Source organism: Rhincodon typus, chromosome 24 (assembly GCF_021869965.1).
Source record: "Rhincodon typus isolate 14 chromosome 24, sRhiTyp1.1, whole genome shotgun sequence".
Classification (NCBI taxonomy): Eukaryota; Metazoa; Chordata; class Chondrichthyes; order Orectolobiformes; family Rhincodontidae; genus Rhincodon; species Rhincodon typus.
Window position 1 is genome coordinate 44,313,666 of NC_063355.1, and position 24,461 is coordinate 44,338,126.

The 24,461-nt window shown below is 39.5% G+C and overlaps 1 protein-coding gene across 1 annotated transcript in view; it reads right to left on the reverse strand.

Moving 5' to 3' along the window:
• LOC109920837 (E1A-binding protein p400-like) overlaps positions 1-24,461 on the reverse strand; it is a 58,070-nt gene that overhangs the window by 15,489 nt on the left and 18,120 nt on the right. Inside the window, exons 4-7 of the mRNA XM_048611758.1 lie at positions 23,517-23,630; positions 23,296-23,383; positions 4,176-4,618; positions 1,028-1,351 (exon numbers count right to left, since the gene is read on the reverse strand). Coding sequence (XP_048467715.1) covers positions 1,028-1,351; positions 4,176-4,618; positions 23,296-23,383; positions 23,517-23,630 — 969 coding nt within the window. The remainder of the gene's footprint in view (positions 1-1,027; positions 1,352-4,175; positions 4,619-23,295; positions 23,384-23,516; positions 23,631-24,461) is intronic.

Below are 24,461 nucleotides of genomic sequence, written 5' to 3' on the forward strand. Positions count from 1 at the left end.
CACATAGCTGCAGATGTTCTTTAACAACACAATACAAACGAAGAAAACCAAACAAACCAAGTAATATGTACATGTATCATTCAAAAAAAGAATGCAGACATCAAAATGAAGTTTCAACCTGTTTCCCAACACCATCTGAGATTCAACTCTTGCAGATTCCTAGATATGGACAGTGCAGAGAAAGCAATGATTCCTTTCCAGATCTGCTGTGAGGAACCTTTCACAAATCTGAAGACCTAAACTTTCTCAGTTCTAATGACTTGCAGATCTCTATCCAAAGGCCTGGAAGCTTCACAAGCTACTCACTTCTGCTGGAGTAGTTCGCTTCCCCAAACTGGAAAATACTAGTCCTCCTGGGGAGGACGGACAACTTACTTCTGAGCTCAATACCTGATTCTTCTGAATTGAACTCAGAGTTCTTTGTTGTGAAGTCAAAACAAAACAAATGGCTTTACGTATTTACCCAGCTGTCAAATACCCAAAAGTACAAGTATCTTATTCCATTAACACTACAGGGGGGCTACAGTCACATCCTTTCTGAGCAGTGCTAGGTTTAGATCACTGTTCCTTAATGACTTCCTGACTTTTCAGTAACCCACATCCATCTGCCTTTCTCTTTAAACCACTCCAAATTCCAAAATTGAAAAAAAATTATATGCTTTTCATCACACTATATTAAACTGACCTCCTGGTATACTACAATCAGTAAAGCATAAGTCACATTCTTAAATTAAAAATCAACAAGCTTGAAGTGTGTGAGTTTCCAGTGCATGGATAATGTTATAGCACAGAAAATCAGTGTTCATCTTCCTCTTGGGCCCTTCCCACCTAACTGCATCACACCATCTCAAGAGATCTTTCCATTCCTTTCTCACTGATGTAAAAACTAAGCAATCAGATCACTGGACAGGTTTTGATGCCTTCATCAAGATTTTGTTTTTAAAAATGAGAAAATCCCATTGTTGAAGAACCCATTACAATCTGGATGCAAGGAATGAAACAGCTAAATTACAAATTATTGTCCTACCTGTTTGACTTGTTCGACAACTTTATCTTTTGCATTTGTAGTGCTATCCTGTGAAACTAGTGATGAATTCTGTAACACCACTTGGGCTTTAGGTGGTACCGTGACAGACAAACTAACCAACCCTGCTTGCTTGGATTGAGAGATTGGTGACACTGGCCTGCTTGCAGCCAGGGGAGTCCTATTAGTCAATGCTTGATGTACAGGAGCAGAAGATATTGTCCCTGAAAGGGTCACTTGTGGCACAGATGAGGTAGGCAGTGAATTGGCAATCAATCGTTGGCATGCCTGGCCAGAGTCACTTGTCGATCGCATCAGCGTCACAGTCTGTACAAAATCAGAAATGCAAATATAAAATAGTGACAAAATATATTTCTGACAGAAGCAGCAAATTTTTCATCTAACTATCACAACACCTACTTGCATTTCTCTCGAACCCAGGCAGGTTCATGAACACTAAGACCACTTAACAAGGTAGTGCATAAATTAATACAAATCAAATCAGGGGAAATGAAACATTAATGGCATGGTAAGAGGGAATGATCGAAAGAAGATGTTCCACAGGGGAGGCAGTTCCTAGTGTGGAGATCCTCCAATGAACGGGAGCAAGGGTATTAAATCTGCACCCACCAATGATGCAGGATAGAAGCAGACGACCCCAATAAAAGATTACATTAATGGAGATATATTCAGCAAATTAAATACAACACTAATCAATGTGTGTAATACATTCTGACAGATAGAATAAGGAGGAGATCAAATACTTAGGGGTTGGGTTTAGGAGCAAAATATCTAGGGATATAAACTGACAAATCTGCTATAAATATCAATTCAGATTAACAATGCTTCTTTTAAAAAAAACCTACTAGGATACATTTCTCCAGATTCCCAATCTGGGAATTAGAAGAAATAATTATGCATACGAGATACACAGAAAATAGGAGCATAAGTAAGCCATTCAGTCCTGCAAGCCTGCTCCTTCATTCAATACGATCAGGGTCAACCCATCCAACTCAGAACCGTGTTCCCATATCCTTTGATCTCTTTACTGCCACAGGGAGTAGTTGAGGCAAATCATATTAACCGTATCAAGGGGCAGCTGGATAATTACACGATGAGGAAAGGAGAGGTCCATAATGAATACTTTTCTTCAGTGTTCACAACTGAGAGGGACCTAGTTGTAGGGGAGGACAGTGTCAAACAGGCTGGTAGGCTAGAGGAGAAAAATGTTAGGAAGGAAGATGTACTAGGAATTTTGAGGAATTTGAAGATAGACAAGTCGCGCGGGCCTGATGGAATTTATCCAAGGATTCTATGGGAAGCGAGGGAAGAGATCACAGGGCCTTTGGCGATGATCTTTTCGCCCTCACTGTCCACGGGTATAGTGCCGGAAGATTGGAGAGAGGCAAACGTCATTCCCTTGTTCAAAAAAAGGGAATAGGGAATAACACCGGAAATTACAGGCCAGTTAGTCTTACGTCAGTGGTGGGCAAATTATTGGAAATGGCTCGGAGAGATAGGATTTATGATCACTTGGATAGGCACAGTTTGATTCGTGATAGTCAGCATGGATTTGTGAGGGGTAGATCATGCCTCACAAACTTTACTGAATTCTTTGAAGAGGTGACCAAACACGTGGATGAAGGTAGAGCAGTGGATGTGGTATACATGGATTTAACTAAAGCGTTTGATAAGGTTCCCCATGGTAGGCTCATGCAGAAAGTAAGGAGGCATGGGATAGGGGAAATGTGGCAGATTGGATTCAGAATTGGCTGACCCTTAGAAGACAAAGGGTGGTAGTGGACGGAAAATATTCAACATGGTGCTCAGTTACGAGTGGTGTACCACAAGGATCTGTTCTGGATCCTCTTCTATTTGTGATTTTTGTAAATGATTTGGATGTAGGAGTGGAAGGGTGGATTAGTAAGTTCGCGGACAATACGAAGGTGGGTCGAGTTGTGGATAGTGCGGAGCGCTGTTCTAGGTTACACAGGGACATTGTTAGGATCCAGAGCTGGGCTGAGAAGTGGCAGATGGAGTTTAACCCTGAAAAGTGTGAGGTGATTCATTTTGGAAGGACAAACTTGAAAGCAGAATACAGGGTTAATGGAAAGATTCTTGGCAGTGTGGAGGAGCAGAGGGATCTTGGGGTTCATGTCCACAGTTCCCTGAAAGCTGTCACCCAGGCAGATAGAGTTGTTAAGAAGGCGTATGGTGTGTTAGCTTTCATTAATAGAGGGATTGAGTTCAAGAGCCGTGAAGTTATGCTCCAGCTACACAAAAGCTTGGTTCGGCCACATCTGGAGTATTGTGTCCAGTTCTGGTCGCCTCATTACAGGAAGATGTGGAAGCGTTGGAAAAGGTGCAGAGGAGATTTACCAGGACGTTGCCTGGAATGGAGGGAAGGTCTTATGAGGAAAGGTTGAGAGAGCTAGGGCTTTTCTCTTTAGAACGACGAAGGATGAGAGGTGACTTGATAGAGGTGTACAAAATGATCAGAGATATAGATAGACAGCCAGAGACTTTTTCCTAGGGTGGAGGTAGCTATTACGAGGGGGCATAGTATTAAAGTGAGTGGAGGTCGATATAGGGGAGACATCAGAGGTAGGTTCTTTACTCAGAGAGTGGTAGGGGCATGGAATGCATTGCCAGAGAGGGTAGTGGAGTCAGCCTCATTAGGAGCATTTAAGCGGCTATTAGATAGGCATATGGATGATAGCATAAGGTAGGGGTGGAGGTTAGATAGACCTTAGGTTTAGGGTGGGCCTGTACTGTTCCATGTTCTATAGAAGGGCTTTGCTGAAACATTGAGATAAACAATGGTGTCTGTGACGTTTTGAAGAAGGGTCCACTGGACCTGAAGCATTAACTCTGCTTTCTCTCTGCAGATGCTGCCAGATATGCTGAGGTTTTCCAGCAATTTATGATTTTGTTTACGATTGTAACTGATATGATGAATCTCAGAATTACAAAATAGTTAGGAAAAGCTAGAAATGATAATACTAATGAAAGTTCATAAAGCAGCTATAGTGAAGTAAAATCAGAGATGTCAACATGTCTTTGATTTCTGCTTGAACCATTACAGTTGAAAAGGCAACTTTCATCATTATCAATACATATGGTTCATATACTACCTTCACACTACATTTACCTGCTGTTGAGAAAGGTGTGCTTGTGACTGCTGAAGTTGTGCTGACGGTTGAGTCTGCATCGGTACATGAAGTGGAGCTTGCACCTGCTGCTGGAGCTGAACTTGAAGCTGGGTCTGAGACTGAGAAAGAGAAACAGGCTGCTGCTGAGCCTTGACCTGTGGAAGATTTTGAGGCTGGGTTTGGGGCTGGAGAAGGGGCTGGGGGTGAAGCTGGGGATGGGATTGCAGCTGGGTTTCGACCATGTGTTGTTGTGTCAACTGAATAGTAGCTGAGAGTGATGTCAATGGCATAACTGTGGGCTGCAGTCTGCCAGGCAGCTGGGGCGGAGGCGTGTGCAGGCTAGCTGCGTTCTGCACTGGAGGTCCTTTGGAAGGGTCGTACTGCTGTTGGTTTTGTTTCTGGCCACCAAGCTGTATTGTCTGAGGCGTAGGGGGCATTCCACCTAAAGAAATGTGAAACACAGAGAACATGGAGTCAGCATTGTTTGTTCTTGTTTTAACTAAGTCATTTACTTTTAGTAAATGGTTAATGAATGCAATTAACATTGTATAAAAGTATCACCCATGGTGCCAAGCTGTGGAACAAAGCTAAAATCAAAATGTATGAATCCTGGATTTCATAAACAGTGAAAGAGAGCATAAAAACATGGAAATTACATTAAACTTTTATAAAACATTGGTTAGGCATCAGCTGGCGTATTGTGACCAGTTCTGGGCATTTCACTTTTAAAAGGAGGACATCAACGGCTTGGGGTGGGTGCAGAGAAAATTCACCAGGGTGAAGAACCCCAAGTCATGCTGAGGAACACAAGAAGTTGGAAACTTTCTTTTTAAAACAGAAAAAGGTTAAAGAGGAAATTGACTTATGTTCAAGATGATGACGGGTTTGGACGTAGTAAATGAAGAGAAACTGTTTTCATGGCTGGAGTGTTGGTAACAATTTAGTAACAGATTTTAAAAGCTGGTAAAGTAACCGGAGACGAGATTACCTTTCTAAAAATAAAACACACAGAGGTCTGATGACCTAAACTGCACTATCTGAAAGGGTGGTGGAAACAAATTCAATAGCAACACTCAAAAAGAAACTGGATAAACACTAAAGTTGCAGAGTTATGGACAAAGTGGCTAATTAGATAGCTCTTTCCAAGAGGCAAAACAGACAAAACGGGACAAATGAACTCCTTCCAAGTCAAATGATCAAAAGTCTGCCTCTCTGCAACATAATAGTTCTTAAACTCCTAAATATAGCTACTCAACTTCAAACATCTCAGGAAATATGCACTGGATCTAAAGTAATTCTGAAAACCAAACCTGATTGAAATCAAACTGAATCTTTTCAGCACATTTGACGAAAGAGAGAAAAAAAAATTCTTGGCACAGAATTCCTTGGTGAGATTCAGCACTGGCTTTTCTGTCATCATCTTCTATTGAATTTTTAGAAAAACAGTTTACTGACACTAGAAGTAAATTAACTCAATATGCAATTGTAAAATTTCACTGAAGCAAATTTATTGATCCTGCTCAACCCTAGAGGCTTCAATCCAATTTAAACAGATAAATCGCAAAACCAAACTGTTGAGAAAAACACACAGTTGTCTCAAACCTGTAAGCGAAGTTCAATTCGGGGGTTATGATAGTAATATGTACAACTAAACTCTGTGGGACTGCAGTATTGCAAATGCAATTATGTTTATTGAGTTTCTGGTGCAGGGCGGAAACCAAAAAATCAAATACTGAAAGAAACAGCTTTTTTTCATTCCAATGTCAAATAAAGAGTCCCAAATTCCTGCCACTGTGACTGTGAAAACTGCGCACGATGCCTTTAATTTACAAAGTTAAATAATGCAAAACACAGAATCCACAAGGCGATACAGAAGCTTTACACAAGCAGTTTGAACCTAGTGCAGTGGAGATAGAAATAAACTTACCACTCAAGTCACCTGAAAATTAAGCACTTCATTTTCAAATTATGTCCCATCACCTTCAAATTTTGTACAAAAAAAATGTTGGTCATTTTGGGAAATTAAGCATGCACATTTAATTAATGACCTGATCACAAAGAGTCTAGGAGAGACACTTATAAAAAGCAGCAAACAGGCAAGAACATGTCAATAATGGTAGCCTGAAAGAGGTTATGCTTTACACATAGTGCAAGTTAACCCACCTATACAGTTTGACCTTACAGTTCTGGCAATATACAGGAACAGCAAGGAAAACAAAGACCGACTCAATACCCAAACAACATGCTCACATATCTATCTTGGGAAATGAGAATTAAAGAAAACAGAACACGTCACTCAGACAAAAGTTGAATTACACCACAAATTCCCCACAGGCTTCCTCTCCAGAGGTACATTTTCAAAGCATCAAGAAACACGTTCTCACTTCACAGAGCTTGGAAGAAGCTTCTGTGTGTCCACCGTCAGTAGGGATAAAGCACTTATTTCCTTTGCTGAGAAAAACACTAATATGAACAAGGTGAAACCTATTACCACTGAAGTGATTGTTATGTAGGCTACATAACAACTGTCAATGCACTTCTCTGCTACACACATTATGATGCAATAAGGCGCTATAGAACAGTAAGCATTATTTTATGACCAACTGGACGATTCAGACGGTTTAGAATCAAAAGTGACCCATCCAACATTTGTTGAGAGGCTTGCTTTGAAAGATGTTGTTTTAAAACTGCAGCACCACTTACAGAATGTGCAAGCCTGATGATACGCTGGAATCAGTTAGGGACTGACTTCAAGCACTGACTGCAACACTGAAATGGCTCATGCACAGCTTTCTAAGTGATATTGTCTATGTTTCTTGCACCGATCTTCACTGATAAATCAGGAAAAATTGCCCAATCCAAAATGCACATGACTGGCCTGTAAATGTTAGTTCAATGTTAAATTCATCCTGTAGCATTACACCCAACCTGACGTGATCATTTATGTTAGTCACCAAAAACCGAGGATTCAAATTCAAAGAAATAAAGATGTTACATTTATATAGCACATGTCACAACTTCAAGACGTCCCAAAGTGTTTTATAACCAATGGACTTCACTTTTGAAGTACAGCCAACATGCAGATAAGGAAGTCCCAATTACAGCAAGAAGAAAATATCCAATAACTGTTTTTAAAACTGATTATTTGGATAAGTATTAGCCAGGAAACAGGTGAGAATTCCTGTGCTTTTCTTTATACATTCAGTGTGAAATCTTTGCCCCCATCTGAGAGCTCAGACAGACCTACAGTGAACATCTCATCCAAGAGAGGGTACCTTCAACAGTACAGCAAAGCCTTAGTACAGAACTGAAGGACTAGCGTAGTTCAAGGTGTTTGGAAACCATAACCCTCTGACTCAGAGGGCAGAGTGTCATGGTTGACACCTGAAGACTCTTCATGGAACATAAAAGGAGGAAAAGGAGGAGGTGCAGTAAAATATGGCACTGCTTAATCACAATCATGAGTATAGAAAAATAAAATTAAAAGAAGGGCGAATGCGTCAAACGTCAGAATACAAGGTTAACAGACCAGCTGTAAATCCTTCTTTACCTTTATGGTTAGAAAGCACTAAAAATGAAAAGTTGAAGTCGACACACAAGTTGCCCACACCATGCATGTATCTACTAGAAAATATAAAGCACATTCCAAACAGAATTTTAAACAGTCTGCATTAAAAGAAAAAGCAAAGCCATGTTCAAACCTCATTAAAGGACAAGTGCATTTTTCTCAGATTTGATTCAGAGATCAATGTGCTCTGAAACACCAATTGTGAGAGTGTATATGCACAGTTTGAAAACATCACATACTGCATTTATATTACACTGATACTTTCAATATAGCACAGCCCACTTTATAACGCACCAATTAACTCGCTGGAGGGCATCATTAATAACATGGACGGAATTGAGTTTATAATTTCTTGCAGCTTCTCCCTGTAAACAGAAATTTTAGCCTTTTGAAAATGTCGCTAATGGTCATGCATACTGGTTTGATCGTGTGCACTTTCATTTAAAACTGGCACTGTTCACATTCATTAAAGTTAGGAGTAAGATACAGAATACAAATGAAACTCTTACTCTCACTTTAAATTGATGGATACTCTATCAAAGGATGTTTACGCACAAGCTAAAGTAAATGAAAAAGGTCCTTGTAAATGAGAGAAGACATCAAAATGTGTATGTGAAGATGTGTTTGTTATCTCTTACCCTGCACTGTTGGCATGAGCTGCTGTAAGGGAACAATAGCTGGAGATCCTAAAGTAGTCATAGTTGTATGCTGGAAAACCATTCCATGACGACCACCTTCTATCCGTGGCCTTTTATTCTGATCTGAAGTCAAAAGCAAAACACAGAGTTCGCAATATTATGCAATAAAAAGAAAGCTTACTGAAGCATCTCCTCTTCAAGGTCAACGCAGACTTGTTCATCATGCATGAAACTTCTGACTTTCAGCAAATGTCTTAACTCTTTCAAGACATCATTGGAAGAATACATAAAATGATTTAAGAGCTTGAAAGTATTGCGCAAATTAGTGAACAGCCAGGTACCTCAATTCAATGCTTTCAAGGGCCAAACTAATGGTGCAAGGGGTGCAGTATATTGAAAGTATCAGGTTTGTGTGTGACGGGACATTGTTTTTACATCACATTATATGCAGCATGCACTCACTCAATGGCACTCCGGCTAGTGACATAGGCACATTTTCCACAGCATGAAGATCTGAGGAAGCTCTTTGGGGATTTTCAACTTAAATAAAAAAAAAATGATGAGCAACATTAGGTTAGTGAGAAAGCATTATATAAGAGGCATATAATGTGACATGTATACATTAGAATAAGCTCTATATGTACCTCAACCACGTCTTACTACAAATTAAGTATTTTCACTCGACATAGTCACTCACTAAACTTAACAGCTTATAGTTATCTATTCATCTTGGGACTTCCTGTCCACCGCATTTAGTTTTTAAGGTATTATCTTAGTTATGAATACAGACTGAACCTTTCCACTTTAGTGAAGTGCAGATTTGCAGATCAGTTGATTGAGGTTTAGAGGTAATGAAGGGACCAGATTGTGTTGTCATGCCTGTGTTCCAATTAGTAGGCTAGAAGGAGGGGGGTCATATATATCAGGATATAGGTTAAAATCAATTTTCAATATCAGGAAGTGAAATTCTGGAACAGGCTCAGCAGGCAGTAATGCCTTCAAACAAAGTGGAACCATTTTCTTGGTACAACAATGATCACTTCACAAAGGGATAAAATGATACAAGGAATTATCAGGGCCAGACTGATCTCACAGATTAGTTTTAATAGCTTAATGAATCAGAAAAAAATTCCCAGATTTACTTTTCCCAAATAGGCCTGAGCCTTTCTTTTCACCTAAGTGATCACAAGGCTCCAGATGGGATGTACAGCATTTGACTAACATCTAAAGGATTTTGCTTTATGTTAATCTTAGTATTTAGAATACACAAGGCATCACAATCGTACGGGTACAGACTGGATGGAGCAAAGGGTCTGTACCTGTCCATCACTATTCATAAGAAGTTCTGAGTGAGTAACACACCCAAATGTGCAAATGGCATTCGCAAAATGCTTAATCAGAGATAGATGCAGATGCTAGAGTCAGAGATAACATAGTGTGGAGCTGGAGGAACACAGTGGGCCAGGCAGCATCAGAAGAGCAGGAAAGCTGACGTTTCGGGTTGGGACTGTTCTTCAGACCTTTCATTTTCTGAAGAAAGGTTCCTCCAGCTCCACACTGTGTTATCGCAAAATGTTCAAGTTTTGTCTTCACACCTCAAGACTGTCAGTACCTGGAACACTTTACTGAATGGTACAATGTATACATACTGCAAAAAAAAAGCTGTTCAGTCACAATGCTGAGGAGAAAAGAGAATAAGTGGTGCCCTCTCACCTGGTTAGGGATCATGTCTAAAATGATCTCCAGAAGTAAACCAAACTGCAAACAGAGAACTGACACAGCCACAAAAAGTGAGCTTAGCTATTAAATTAAATCTTCAGCTAAAAGAGTTATCATCTCAGGAATATTGACAATCCTGCTATTAGGGCAAGTTGACTGATTATTATGTTGCTTAATTTTAATACGAGCATTTAGTACAATCTCAAAATTTGCTAAAGCACTTCAGGTCTGAAGATTATTGTTAATTAGTAGCTAATTACAGAATTATCATCAGCAGTGATTATGTGTGCAACTTATTTAATCATGATTTAAGCTCCTGAATGAGCATCTACTATTAGGAAATATATAGAATAAGAACAGCCATAACAATTTGCATTTACACAGCATTTATATGACACACCCCAGAGATGTCTCAAAGCATACAGGCCAAAGGACTTTGCAAATGCTGTCACTGTTGTAAAAGGGGAAAGACAGCAGCTGATTTGCCCATTGCGAGCTCTCAGAAAAAGTGAAGCAATAATGACAAGGTCATGTTTTTGATGATGGCCTTCTTCAAAATAGTGCCATAGGACCTTTACAGCCTTGGTCTAACATCTCATTCAAAAGACATTGCCTCTGACAATTCTGTGCTACTATGGGACTTGAAGCTGGAAAAGTCACACCCAGAGGGAGTGCATTCATAAGTAGGCCGCAGTTGACACTTAAATATCTGCATAAGTAGACTTTGCCAGAGCAAAATTGACATTGTTGAGAGGAGCCAACTACATAAATATAATAAGCCATTCTTTAAAATAATTTAGTTTATATATCAAAACAGCCCTAACACACACAGCTGACCATGCACAAATAATATTAGAGATGTTAAATAATAATCTTTATTAATGGAGTAAATATGACAAACCTATGCATAACAAATACAACTCTGAACTTTATATAGAGGTTATATAGAGTTGATAAGGCAGATGAAGAGAAATGGCTTTACTTGTGGGGAAATCCTAATCACGGGGTCATGAATTTAGTGCTGTCACTAATAAATCCAACAGGGAATAATCCAGAAGAAACCTGCTAGGACCAAATAACTGAGGCAAATAGTATAATGTCATTTAAAAGGAAGCTGAGATATATTGTGAGATGAATGAGGGAGAAATGAGGCCTGCACGGTGTATAAAAATTGAAATAAGCATTCGGCTGTCCATGGTAGAGACTGCAACATGACAGAGAAAATTCACAGGTGTCAGCCCTAAAATGGAAGCTACTGGGAAACAGATGGGGAATCCATCACAATTCCACTTCCGAATCAGGACATACCTACTGTTAAGTAAGGGAGGAAGGGAAATACTACCAGGAACATGGGCATAAAGAAAAACTCTTAACGACCGGCAAAATAGAAAGTATCAGAGTCATAGCAGGTTGCCAAAAAGACAGCAGCTGAAACCACATTCGATAGGCAAAAGGTAGCATCCCAGACAGTTGTCTCTAAATGAGTGTGTGAAAACGATTGTGGTTGCCAGAGTTCCAAAATTCACCTTCACTCTGTCCAGTCACTGTACTGGACCCCTCTGAAAATTTAACATCATCTTTACATCAAGCCTATCAAACTCTTTCTTAATATAAAAGCCTTTCCTGTACCTGGTCAGTCCTCAAACTTCCCTTTTCTGATGAAAGGATCCCCAGCCTGTCAAATCTCTTCATGAATCAAAACCTCTCAGCCCAGTTATCTTTAGAATCATAGAATTTTACAGTTTAAGAGGCCATTCAACCTATCATGTCTGTAATGACTCCCAGAAGAGCTTCCTATCAAGTCCCATTCCACAGCCTTATTTCCATGGTCCTTAAAATTCATTACTTTCAACATACATCCAGCTTCCTTTTAAAATCTCCTATGAAACCCACCACAACCACCTTCCTAAGCAACCCATTCCAAATCCTAACAACTCGGAGTAAAGGAGATTCTCCTCATCTCACTCATAACTTTCTTGCTGACAATTTACCCTGTGAAAATTGTTCATAATTTTAAGCACCTCAATAAGATCACCTCTTAATTTTTTCAGTCCAAGGAGAATAAACCCAATTTCTCTAATCTTTCTTTGTACATAAAATCTGTCATTCTTGGCATCATTCTGGTAAACCTTCTTTGCATCTCTCCGGTGCTTTAACATCCTTCCTTAAATAAAGGTGCCCAGAAGTGAACACAATACTCCAAATGTGGTCTGACTATTGATTTGTACAGGTGTGGCAATAATTCCTTGCTTCATACTCTTATGCTTCTATTTATAAACCAAAGGATCCTATAAGCCTTCCAGCTACTGTTTCAACTTGCCTGGTCACCTTCAGAGAATTATCTGCTCTTGACATTTAAGACTGAGATAGATAGGTTCTTGACTATCAAGAGGATCAAGGATCACGGGGAAAAAGCAGAAGGGGGTTGAGGAACTTATCAGCCATGATTGAATGGCGGAGCAGACTCAATGGGCCAAATGGCTTATGGTATTCCCCTCAAAGTTGTATCATTGAGCCGGTATTATCCATCCATGTTTCTTCGATCAAAATTCATTACATCACACATCTCTGCATTGAAATTCATCTACCAGGTGTCTGCCCATTTGACCAATTTGTCAACATCCCTCTGAAGTTGCTCAGCATCGTCTCACAATTCTCCCCAGCTTAGTACCATCTGCAAATTTAGATTGTGTGCTCAACACCCATCTCCAAATCATTTACATAAATCAGGAAAAGCAATGATTTCAACACCGATCCCTGGGAACGTCACTTTCAATTTGTCTCCAGTCTGAGAAATGCCCTCTGTTTCCTATCTTTTAGCCAACTTCTAATCCACATCACCAAGAGCCCATCAATCACAAACATTTCCAATTTGCTAATCAACCTGCCACATGGCACCACATCAAGTGCTTTCAGAACGGTCCCAACATACAACATCCACAGCACTACCCTCATGCACTGCCTAGATCACCGCGTCAAAGAACTCAATTAAATTTGTCAGACATGACATGACCTTGAGTGACTGTTTAGTATTAAGTTACTTTTCTCTATAGATTTACTATGGCCTCCATCAGTTTTCTCTGTTTTTCTAGTGATGTCAAGCTGACAGGTCTGTAGTTTCCTGGGTTATCCTTTGCCTTTTTCTGAAATAACACCGTCACATTTGCAATCCCCCAGTCCCCTAGTGCTTTACGTTACTTTTCTTTAATAAAAGAGAAACCAGATCTGTTCATAATGTTCTAAGTATGGTCTAATCAAAGTCCTATGTAATTTTAACATTACAAGTGAAACAAAAGCATTACAATGTCTTGGTAACAGTGAACTGGTTTAGCACAAGGGCTTCCAGAATCTTTGTTGTATGAAGAAAATAGAGAAGCTGGAGTTGCTGACAGAGGAAGTCGAGGAGTGATTTAATGCATATTCAACATCATGAAGAGCTTTGATAGATAAGAACTACACAGTTTCCAATGGTCAGAGGATCAATATTCAGAAGATACAGCTTTAGGCTTATTAGCAAAAGAACCAGAAGGGAGGCAGGATGTTGTTTTGATCCAGTAAGTTGGCTGCTGTGATCTGGAATGCATCGAAACGGCAGGTAAAGTAACCTAAGTGACTTTCTAAAGTGAACTGAATGAGAGTTTTAAAGGAGGAACCTTTCTTCCACTAGGAGGAAAGAGAACAGCTAAGTAGCTCTATATGAATAGCTCTTTCAAAAAAGCCAAGACAGGCTAATGGGCCCAGTGGCCTTGTTCAGTGTTGTGTCATTCTACAACATGTCATTGATTAGCAAATATTTATGCTCCTGGGGTGCTTTCAAACAAAATTTCACAGGCACTTTTTTGAACCAACACAATTGTGAAGATTTCCATTTGGTTAGTCACAGAGTCATAGAGATGTACAGCAGAGAAACAGACCCTTCGGTCCAACTCATCCATACCGACCAGATGACCTAGATTAATCTAGTGCCATGTGCTAGCATTTAGCCCATATCCCTCTAAACCTTCCTGTTCATGTACATATCCAGATGCCTTTTAAATACTGTCATTATACCAGCCCTCACCACTTCCTCTGGCAGCTCAATGCATACACATACCACCCTCTCCAAGAAAATGTGGTCATCCCAGGTCCCTTTTAAATCTTTGCCTTCTCAACGTAAACCTACACTGTCATGTTTTGGATTCCCCCACCCCAGGGAAAAGACCTGGTCTATTCACTCTATCCGTGCCTCTCATGATTTTATAAACCTCTATAATGTCATCCCTCAGCCTCCGACACTCTAGGGAAAGCAACCCCAGTCTATTCAGCCTCTCCCTGTAGCTCAAACCCTCCAACCCTGGCAACATCCTTGTAAATCTTTTCTGAACCCTTTCAAGTTTCACAAAATCCTTCCTATAGCAGGGAGAGCAGAACTGCACACAGTATTCCAACTGTGGTCTGACCAATGTCCTGTACAGCTGCACATAACCTTCCAACTCATATACTCAGTGCACTGATCAATAAAAGCAAGCATACCAAATTTCTCCTTCACTAATTTATCCACCCACGACCACACTTCAAAAACAATTCCAACTCTTTAATTATTCAAAGGGAATTAATCAGAAAATAGTACAGAACACAAGTAGACAATTCTACCTACTAAGCTTGCACCAATGCTTTCAAAAAATCAATCCAATTAGCCCTTCTCTTCCCCCATAGCTCTGCATGTTTTTGGTCCAAGTAATTATCTAACTCTGTTCAAAATCTGCAACTGAATCTGTATTTGCCACTCAATTAATAAGTGCTAGCACTAGTTATTTTGGTAATTACCTTAAATCCCTTTGATTATCAATCTTTAAGGAAACGACTCTAAAAAAAGTCAAAAATTGATCTTTATAGTTTGTTATTAGACATAATCCATGAGATTTTAAAATAAAAATGTATTCTCAACACTTGTCTCAGCCACTCAACTCTGGACTACTGGAAATCCCACAGTATTCTAGAACCAATCAATGGAACCTCACCACATGGTTCTTCCAGATATTCTAACTTCTGATTTTCACCTCCAACAAAGATGTCTAATCCTTTGTCATACTTGTATATTGTACCAAAAATTGTTATCGTGAAATTTCTGGATACAAATCTTCCGAGAGATAGTAGTACCAGATTTAGATGTTTCAACAGCAGGAAGACACAATCAGTAAATGTATTCATCCCATTAATTCCTTCCTTAAAATTTACTCATATATTCAGGGATATAGCATTTCTCTCATTTCAAACATCAACTCAAAGATTTACTGTCTTTCTGAGAATTAAGAGGAATTCATTCCCAGTATTGTACACATGAAACTATGCTGCTCTTCCTGCTTTTTAAAGCTTTTATTCACAGTCTTCGTAAAGAGGTTTCTCATGCTCACTGTCCTGAATCCATTGCAGTTTTTCTTTGTAAAATCCAGGCTCTCTTATACTAGAGCCCTTAACTGCTGACAGCAGTTCATTTCTTTCTACTCTATTCAATTCATTCATCATTTTAAATACTTCAATGAAAATCACTCCAATCTAACAAAACTCAGCTCTCATTCCAAGTTGCTTTTTGAACAGGGGAGGCGATGATCTCATGATATTATCGCTGGTCTGTTAATCCAGAGACCAAGGTAATGATCTAGGGACCCGGGTCTGCACAAGTCGAGGGTTTTGTGCAGTTATGCAACAGGCACACTCTGAGTCCAGTGTGATGCCAGATTTTAAAAAGGCAGTCAAGCCTGGATTAAGCTGCATCAACAACCAATTTAGATAAAGGTTGCAACACAAACTTTGCTAAGATTGCCTCTCTTGATGCAAATTGGAATCAAAGCTTAAACATTTTAGCGTGCAGTAAATCAACTCTCCTGAAAAAATTAAAAAATAATATCACTCAGCAAGTTCTTGCAGATTCATTTCAGGAAAAAAAAACCTTTTTTATTGCTGTTTTAAATTATAACAGCAGTGCATAGTAATCTGCAGCTAAGCAACAGAAATCTTATGCTGATATTTTATTGCTATCCATTGATTTGGAATGGACCACAGAAGGCAAATGAATCTAGTACAGAAAGTTATGTAGGCCAAGACACTGAATATATTTAAGAAAGATAGATTTATTGGAAATGACAACTTCAGAATAGCAGTGTTTTTACAGTGAGGAGGAGGCCAAAAGACGAGAAGGATGCCTTTTGGCCTGAATGATAGATTGTGGCAACAAGTTATCTAAATACTCAATTCATTCCTAAAACATCCTTTAGGGAGGGGAACCTGTCCTGTTGGTGACTCCAGGGAGCAATGTGATTGACTCCCGTTAACATTCAAAGTGATCTGGTCAGGGCAACTAGTCCAATAAATGTGGACACGTAAAAACACTCCATATCTCTAAAATCATTTTTTTAAATTAAGCAACAGTGCACCAACAACAACTGGCCAGTTAAGGTAAAACTATTTAAAATCTTCAAATGCTTCTCTCCAACAAATCGAGATTGTGTTGTTTAAATACAAATACAACAAATCATGAATTACAATTATCAATGCAAATTACACACACAATTCTAAAATCTGAACTTCAGTTAAATCTGACTTCCAGACTGGAGTCTAATGTTATCAATTATTAAATCAATGTCTTGAAGTTCAGTCAGTGAATCAGAATATACGAATGAGTTGCTCAGGTTAATTTCCCATTGTCCAGAAACGGTTTAAGAATCTCACCTATACCTGACCGAAGTCAGTAATCTATCTCTTCAATCTGATGGAGGTGTAAAATGATTATCTCAGTTAAGTATGGAATGACCAAATGTCTGCTCACAAGATACTGGAATACCATTAGAAAATAAAATTAGCATTTCTATATACCATCGTTAAAATAAACACAAGACGACAGATGAGTTAAGTGCATGGGTTGACATGTGGAATCATAATCTTGTTGCCATCACAGAAACCTGATTGAGAACTGGCAATTCAACATTCCAGGGTAAAGGATCTTCAGCTACGACACAGGAAGATGTTGCATTATTAATTAAGAAGTCAGTTACTGCAGTAAGGAAGGACAGTGTCTTGAAAGAGTCTTCAACTGAGGCTTTATGGATGCAGCTTAGGAACAAAAAGGGAGCAGTCACACTGCTGACAGTGTATGAGAGACCCAACCACAACAACCCCCTCCGCCCCAAACAGTCAGCCAGCAATGGAGCTGCAGATATGCAAACAATTCAGAGAGTTGTGTAAAAAAAGGGTAGGGTCATTATATTAGGAGATTTCAACTTCCCCAATATTAATTGGTTAGACATAGTGTAAAGGGTTTAGAGGGGACAGAATTATTGAAATGTATGCAGGAGAGCTTTTCGTATCAACATGCAGAAGGTCTAACAATGGAGAGTGCAGTGCTGCAGCCAATCTGGGGAATGGAGCCAGACAGGTTTTCAGGGTAACGGGTGGCCAGGGTTTGGGGGGTTGGAGGGTGCATTTCAACAACAGTAATCACATTTTCATAACAAACGTAAAACGTTTGGTGAAGGAAAAACTTGTGTATAAAGAAGGGTTTTGATTTGAACTAGCTAATGTAGACTGGGTTCAGCTACCTCTGGAAAAAATTACAGCAGAACAGTCAGGGGTGTTCAAAATAGAACTGGCAAGAGTACAGGCCCAACATGGTTCCCTTCATTTGTAATGCAACAGCAACAAGCCCAAAGAACTGTGCATGTCTAGGAATATTCAGGGCTGGCTGAGAAGAAAAAAGGCAGGCTATTATCAGGTACAAAGGAAAAAAAATCAACAGAGGTCCTACTGAAGTATAAAAGTGCAAGAGAAATTTAAGAAAGCAATCAGAAGAGCAAAGGGGGGCATGAAAAACACTGGCAGGTAAGATTAGGTAGAATTTAAAGATATTCTAGAAATATATCAAGAAGGTGTTTAAGATGAGGGGCATGGACGGGGGGGACAGAAAGCAGCTGTTCCCCTTATTTGAAGGGTCAATAAGAATGAGGCATTATTTTAAGATGAAAGGAAGAGGTTTAGAAGGGAAATAATTTTTCCACTCAGAGGGTGGTAAGAATCTGGAATGCACTGACTGGGTGGCCAGTTGAGGGAGGAAACCTCATTAAGAAGTACTCAGATGGGCATTTGAAATGTAATAACATTCAAGGATACAAACCAAATGCTGGAAAGTGGGGCTGGTGTAGATTTAGAGTACTTTCTGTCAGTGAAGACTTCATGGGCCAAAGGGCCTCTTCTGCACTGTATGATTCTACTGGTAGCTCCAATTCTAAAGTACACTTTACGTTGAAATATTGGATTTTAAAAGTGTGATTTATTCACAAAAGTAAAAAAAAGTTAAGTTTAAAGTTAAATGAAAAAGAGTTGACAGGCAATTCGAATGCTAATGAAATACATCTGATGATATTTCCTCATGAACCTTAAACAGCAAGCAACTTGCTGTCGGCAAATACCTCATCCCAATATGTCTCTGCTGTGTCAGGCCATGAACTGATTGAAATACAGGGACAGGTGCACAGAGAGTTAGTGAGATCCAGCAGGGCCTGCAAATCAGTTTGATTTAAGCATTTTTGGCCAGAATCAAAGACAGAATGCTGGATGGTAACAAGGGATTATTTTCTTGAACCGAACGCATGCTAGATAATTCACTAATTTTGCTTTACTTGTTCATGGATGGTTATTGCTGACTAAGTCAGCATGTATTTCCCATCCTTAATTGTCCAGAGGATAGTTAAGAGTCAACAACATTGTTATCTGGGTCTGGGGTTACACGTAGGCCTGACCAGTTAAGAATAGCAGATTTCCTTCCCTAAAGCTCATTAGTGAACAAGATGAGTTTTTACAGCAGTTAACAATGGTTACATGGTCACCATCAGGCTAACCTTTAACTCGGACTTTTCTTTAATATTGAATACATATTCCACCATCTGATCTGGTGAAATTCAAACTCATGACCACAGAACATTAGCCTGGACTTCTGGATTACTAGCCCACTGACAATACCATTATGCCACCATCTCCCTCGTGTGTTTATTACTGTGTATTATTAGATGAAGAAAAGTTGTACTGACTAAACTAAGTAAAACGAATTATGGTTAATGTTCACTTGTGAAATGGATTAACACTGACATCTGATTTCATTTTCATCAAGTGTCTTTTTGTCTTCACCCAGAGGGACTGATGAAAGATGCATATGAAAGCAAAAACACCCAGCTCAGAAGTTGCCAGTATACTGCACAATGGAAGGGGCACATCTCTAAATGCAAAATGCTTAGACTGCTTATGAGAGTCACCAACACCACAATACCCAAGAATATCAGATACATTAAGGCAAAACCTATCATATTCCCATAATGCAGGAAGTCTTTTGGGGCCTTCCTTACACTCCTGGACAGGTTTTATATAAAAGCTAACCACTGCATAGCCAATTTCTAGAATTACAATAATGTAATCATAAAACTATAGAAAGTCAACATTTAGCCTGTTAAGTCTGCACCAGCTATTTCAAAGAGCAATCCAGCAAGTATAATCCACTATTCCAAATTTCTGAAATCTTTTCCCCATTAAGTATATATCCAGTTTTCTTGGGATATTGTGATAGAATCGGTTTTCACCACCGCATCAGGCAGTGTCTTCTAAAAGCTTACCACTCAAGTCAGTTTTTTCACATGTTGTCTCTACAGCTTTTGCTAATTGCATTAAATCTCTCTCTTAACTAGCTGTACAGAAAACAGCTTTAACCATCAGAAAGAGTTCCCCTTTGTTTACTCTATCTAAACCTACGATGGCTTTAAACATCTATATCAAATCACTTCTTGACTTTGTTTCAGGACAACAACTCCAACAGGGAGTTGGAATAAATGGCTCTTATTCAGAGTAGGAAACAGTGATTAGTGATACCTTAAGAATCAATGCTTGGGCCAATATTTCCAAGTTTGCTGACACCACAAAACCAAGAGGAAACGTGAGTGGTGAGGAGGAAGAGGCTTCAAGGTGACTTCGACAAGTTGAGTGAGAGGGAAAATACAGTATAGATGCAGTATAATGTGGATAAATGTGAAGTTGTCCACAGAAGTAGGAAAACCAGATTGGCAGAGTACAGTTAAACAGTGGTAAATTTGGAAACGTGATATACAAAGGCACCCAGGTCCCTTTGTACATCAACGGCCAAAAGTAAACATGCAGCTGCAGCGAACAGTTAGAAAAGCAAATGGTATGCTGGCCTTCACTAAGGGGATTAGAGTACAGGAGCAAGGATGTCTTGCTGCAGCTGTGCACAGCCTTGATGAGACTTCACCCGGAGTACTGAATGTAGTTTGGGTCTTCTCACTTAAAAGATATACTTGCCATGGAGGGAGGTCAGCTAAGGTTCATCAGTCTGATTCCTGGAATGGAAGTATTAGCATAAGAGATTGGGTTAACTAAGACTGAATTCACAGAGGGTTAGATGAATGAAAGTATGATCTCATTGATATATACAAAATACTGACAGGGCCAGGCAGACTGGAGAACAGATGATGTTTCTCTTTCTTTGGGGGATATGGTGGTCGTGGTGGTCTAGAACATGGAATCGTGATCTCAGGACGTAGGAAAGATGATTTAGGGTTAAGATGAGGAGCAGGTTCTTCACAAAAAAGAGTTGGTGTTTTTGTCAAATTCTCTGTCACATTAGGTGGTGAATGCCAACTTATTGACTATAGACGAGAAAGAAACAGGTTTCTAAACACTAATGGCATCAAGGGATACAGGGCGAGAGCAGGAGCATGGCACTGATATAGGGGATCAGTCATGATCATACTGAATGGCAGGTTCACTGGTCTCTTACTTTCTATGTTTATATTTCTCCACTCTATTGATGTAAATGATATACCTCACCACTCAAACCATTCTAGTTAATCTCTTCTATACCCTCTTCCAAACGCCCTAAAGTGTGGTTATAATACTCCAGGTGGGGCCAAACAATGCTTTGTGGATATTTAGCCTCACTTTTTCGGCTTTTATATTCCATACCTTTTCTTGTCACATCCAAACTTACGCACGCTTAATTAGCTGCTTTGTTTAATCTATACTGTCATCTTCAAAGATAGGCATTCAGCCACCATCACAATTCCCCCAATTCCCAGGTCTGTCTCTCCTTGCAAAATTGTATCATTGCCTCTTGTTGTACTTCCTACAAAAATTTATCTCATCACACCTTTTTTTACATTGAACTTCATTTGCCCCAGTCCACACAATGCAACAGTATATGTCCTCTTGAAACCTGTTGCTGCCTTCCTCACTGTTGCTACGCTGCGAAGTTTTGTCTCACAAGCAAATCTAGCCATTTATCTTGCCATTTTTCCTTCCTTCAGACCTCTTTCAAACCAAAATTTTAACACCTCCTTCTTTGGCTCAGTGACTATTTTTGCTTGGTTACGCTCAAATGAGATGCCTCAGGCTGTTCTACTACATGCTTGCATGTATACACAACTGAGAACAGCTACACCCTAGGACTGCAACTGTCTAAGAATATATTTCACCAGCACTTTTTCCAGGGCAGTTATAGATGAGCAATAAATGCTGGCTTAACTAGTGACACCCATTCTCCACAAATGAATAAAATGTCAATATACCAATGTCCACCAATCCCATCTACTCCACCATAGATAATTATCATGCGCTGTTATATCGATTTTACTGCATAGAAACTTTCAGCTTAATTGCTTGGTGCGCTGGCATTTATGCTCCACAAGCACCTTGTCACAGTCTTCTATGGTTGCAAATACAGAAATTTGAATTTAGTAAAAATCTGGAATTAAAAAGCTAGCCAAATGGTAACCATGTAACCACTGCTGATTGTCATAAAATCCCATCTAGTTCACTCATAGACTGTACAGAAAGAAATCTACCATCTGCACCTGGCCTGGCCTGTGTGCAAGTCCAAACCCAGAGTAATATAGTTGATTCTAACCAGTCCTCTGAGCAATTTGGGATGAGCACTGAATGTTGGCCTAGTCAACATCCCGTGAATGAAATTTAAAATCCCTCCATCTTATCACAATCTTCCCTCATTGTGAATCATCATCACAGCCTATATCTTTAATATCACGCTATGGCCACCATTACTAAATCCTTTTCCATTCTCACCTTTGCCTGACTACAGGCTACATTAACAGCTACTAAATAACTTGCAGTTGTTGTAGAAATCAAGAAGTGCAATTCAAAGAACCGGTATCCCATCCCCAAGTCATCCTTTATTTACATGTGCACAGTACATGGACTCTGACCAGCCAGCTCAGAGCCTGTCCCTAGAGAGGAGACCTTCTGACACTCCTATTTATATCTGTCAGCCAGGGCTCTCTGATTGGCCCAGGTTAACAACCCCAATCAGGGAACTCATATTCAATGAGATCCACCTGGCCAACCCCATTCCAAACACTACAGCAATGCAACATTCTTTAAAACATTTATCATGTATTGTAAACTTTATCACAAACAGGTTCTGAAGTTGGGGAACCATGAGGCATCATCAACGCCAAAGTAACACAAAATTGTGTGACTGGTCAGAAACACTTATAAACACAAATAAAGGATGCTGTGTTTATGGGGGCAAAAATAGCAGCAAATAACCAAGGGGCTAAACTAGAAATGCTCAATATCATTTGAATAGCTGCAAAACAAATATACATCAGAAGAACGGGGAGGAAAGTCACTTTAACAAGAGGGAGAGGAAGCCTGAAAGAAAGTAGGATTACTTCATAAGAGACCATATACCCCAACAACGTGTCAATTCATCAAATACATGAGTAATGGATGGCTCTAGATAGGTTGTGGGAAGAAAATCTAATCTAAAGATTTGCAGCAGCAGTTTATGTTTTGTCATTTGAACAGAGATTGAAGCAATGCTAAAATACTGGTCGTGTACAACATGCAATGGAGAACCTTTAAGCTTAGAAGGTCTTTTTACATTGTAGCATTGGGTTGTCATTTCAGATTTTAAAATGCAACAACATGATGCAACACAGCACAAAGAGCAGTACTGAGTTTACGGTAAAGAATCATTTTATTTTATTTATTTACTGTCATGTGTACTTGTTACATGTATTAGTGAAAAGTGTTGTATAATCCTCCAATCAATGGAGGTCAAAGGAAAATTCGCTCCGCTTAAATTACATCATCGCATTTGTGGCACAAATGCTTAGGAAACAGTTCGAAAAGGAAACGTACCTGTTTGGGACAAAGCCTGCTGTCTTTTGAAAGCTTCAATCTCCACCGTATTGGCTGTACCTGCCACAGGGGTACCTTGGTGTGTTTGCTATAGAAGGACGAGAAAAAAAAGCACACATCAGAAACAAACACAGTAACTATAGCACAATGATACAACAGGTTTTAACCCTTGCATTGCTATAATGATTCTCAGACATGTCCGTGCCACATTGACTCCTTACCTGGAATTGTTGCTGCTGCTGTGTTGAAAATGCAGCAGAAACATTAGAGGGAAGCTGTGTTGCTATGGCAACTGGTGTCCCAGTCTGGCCATCCTTTCCTGTCACCACTTTTACCTTAAATAAAAACAATGCATTCATTCACAGGTTCGAAATGGAAACATCAAGTCTGAGCGAAAGAAAGTAATTTGTGGTACAAGGACAGCCAGGAAACTTCTGTTTGAATTCTTTACTTCCTAGGCTTGCTTCACAGATTCATCATCATCGATTTTAATTTTTACAGATTGGTTTGCAGAACAAAGAAAGTTATTTATTGCAAGGCCAAATTAAAATCTTTTGCTAAAACATTATTTGAAACATCTCTGAAGACAAAAAATCAGTATGAATTTTAGCCCAATGGAATCACATTTGAACGTACAAAAAAAGCTACCCCAAAAATTCTGAGATGTGGAGAGAGACGATGGGAAGTAAATTATCTTGTTTTGTTTATTTAAAATGTTAAATCATTAAAATTTCTCCGGGTAAAGGAAATAAAAAGATGCGGCCTTTATATTTGGAATGTTGTCTACGAAAGGAAGATACTGCTTTAAAACAAGGAGGCTGTGCAAAATGATTCCCTCCAATTTTAAAAGTCAAATTCACTGCAGCACATTGAGATTTTCCTGGAACAGACACCATACAGCTCATAGGTTCAGAACTAAGAACAATTCCTTGACAACTCTTTGATTGGCTTCTGGCCAGGTGACTAAGGCTTGTGTAGAGCCAGTGCAGCAATGAACCAACTCAGCCTGTAAACCTGCAAAAGAATTTCTCATGTGGATGAACTAGCAAGTCTCCAAAAACGCTAGAGATAACAAGGTGTACAGCTGGATGAACACAGCAGGCCAAGCAGCATCAGAGGAGCAGGAAAGCTGATGTTTCGGGCCTAGACCCTTCTTCAGAAAGGGT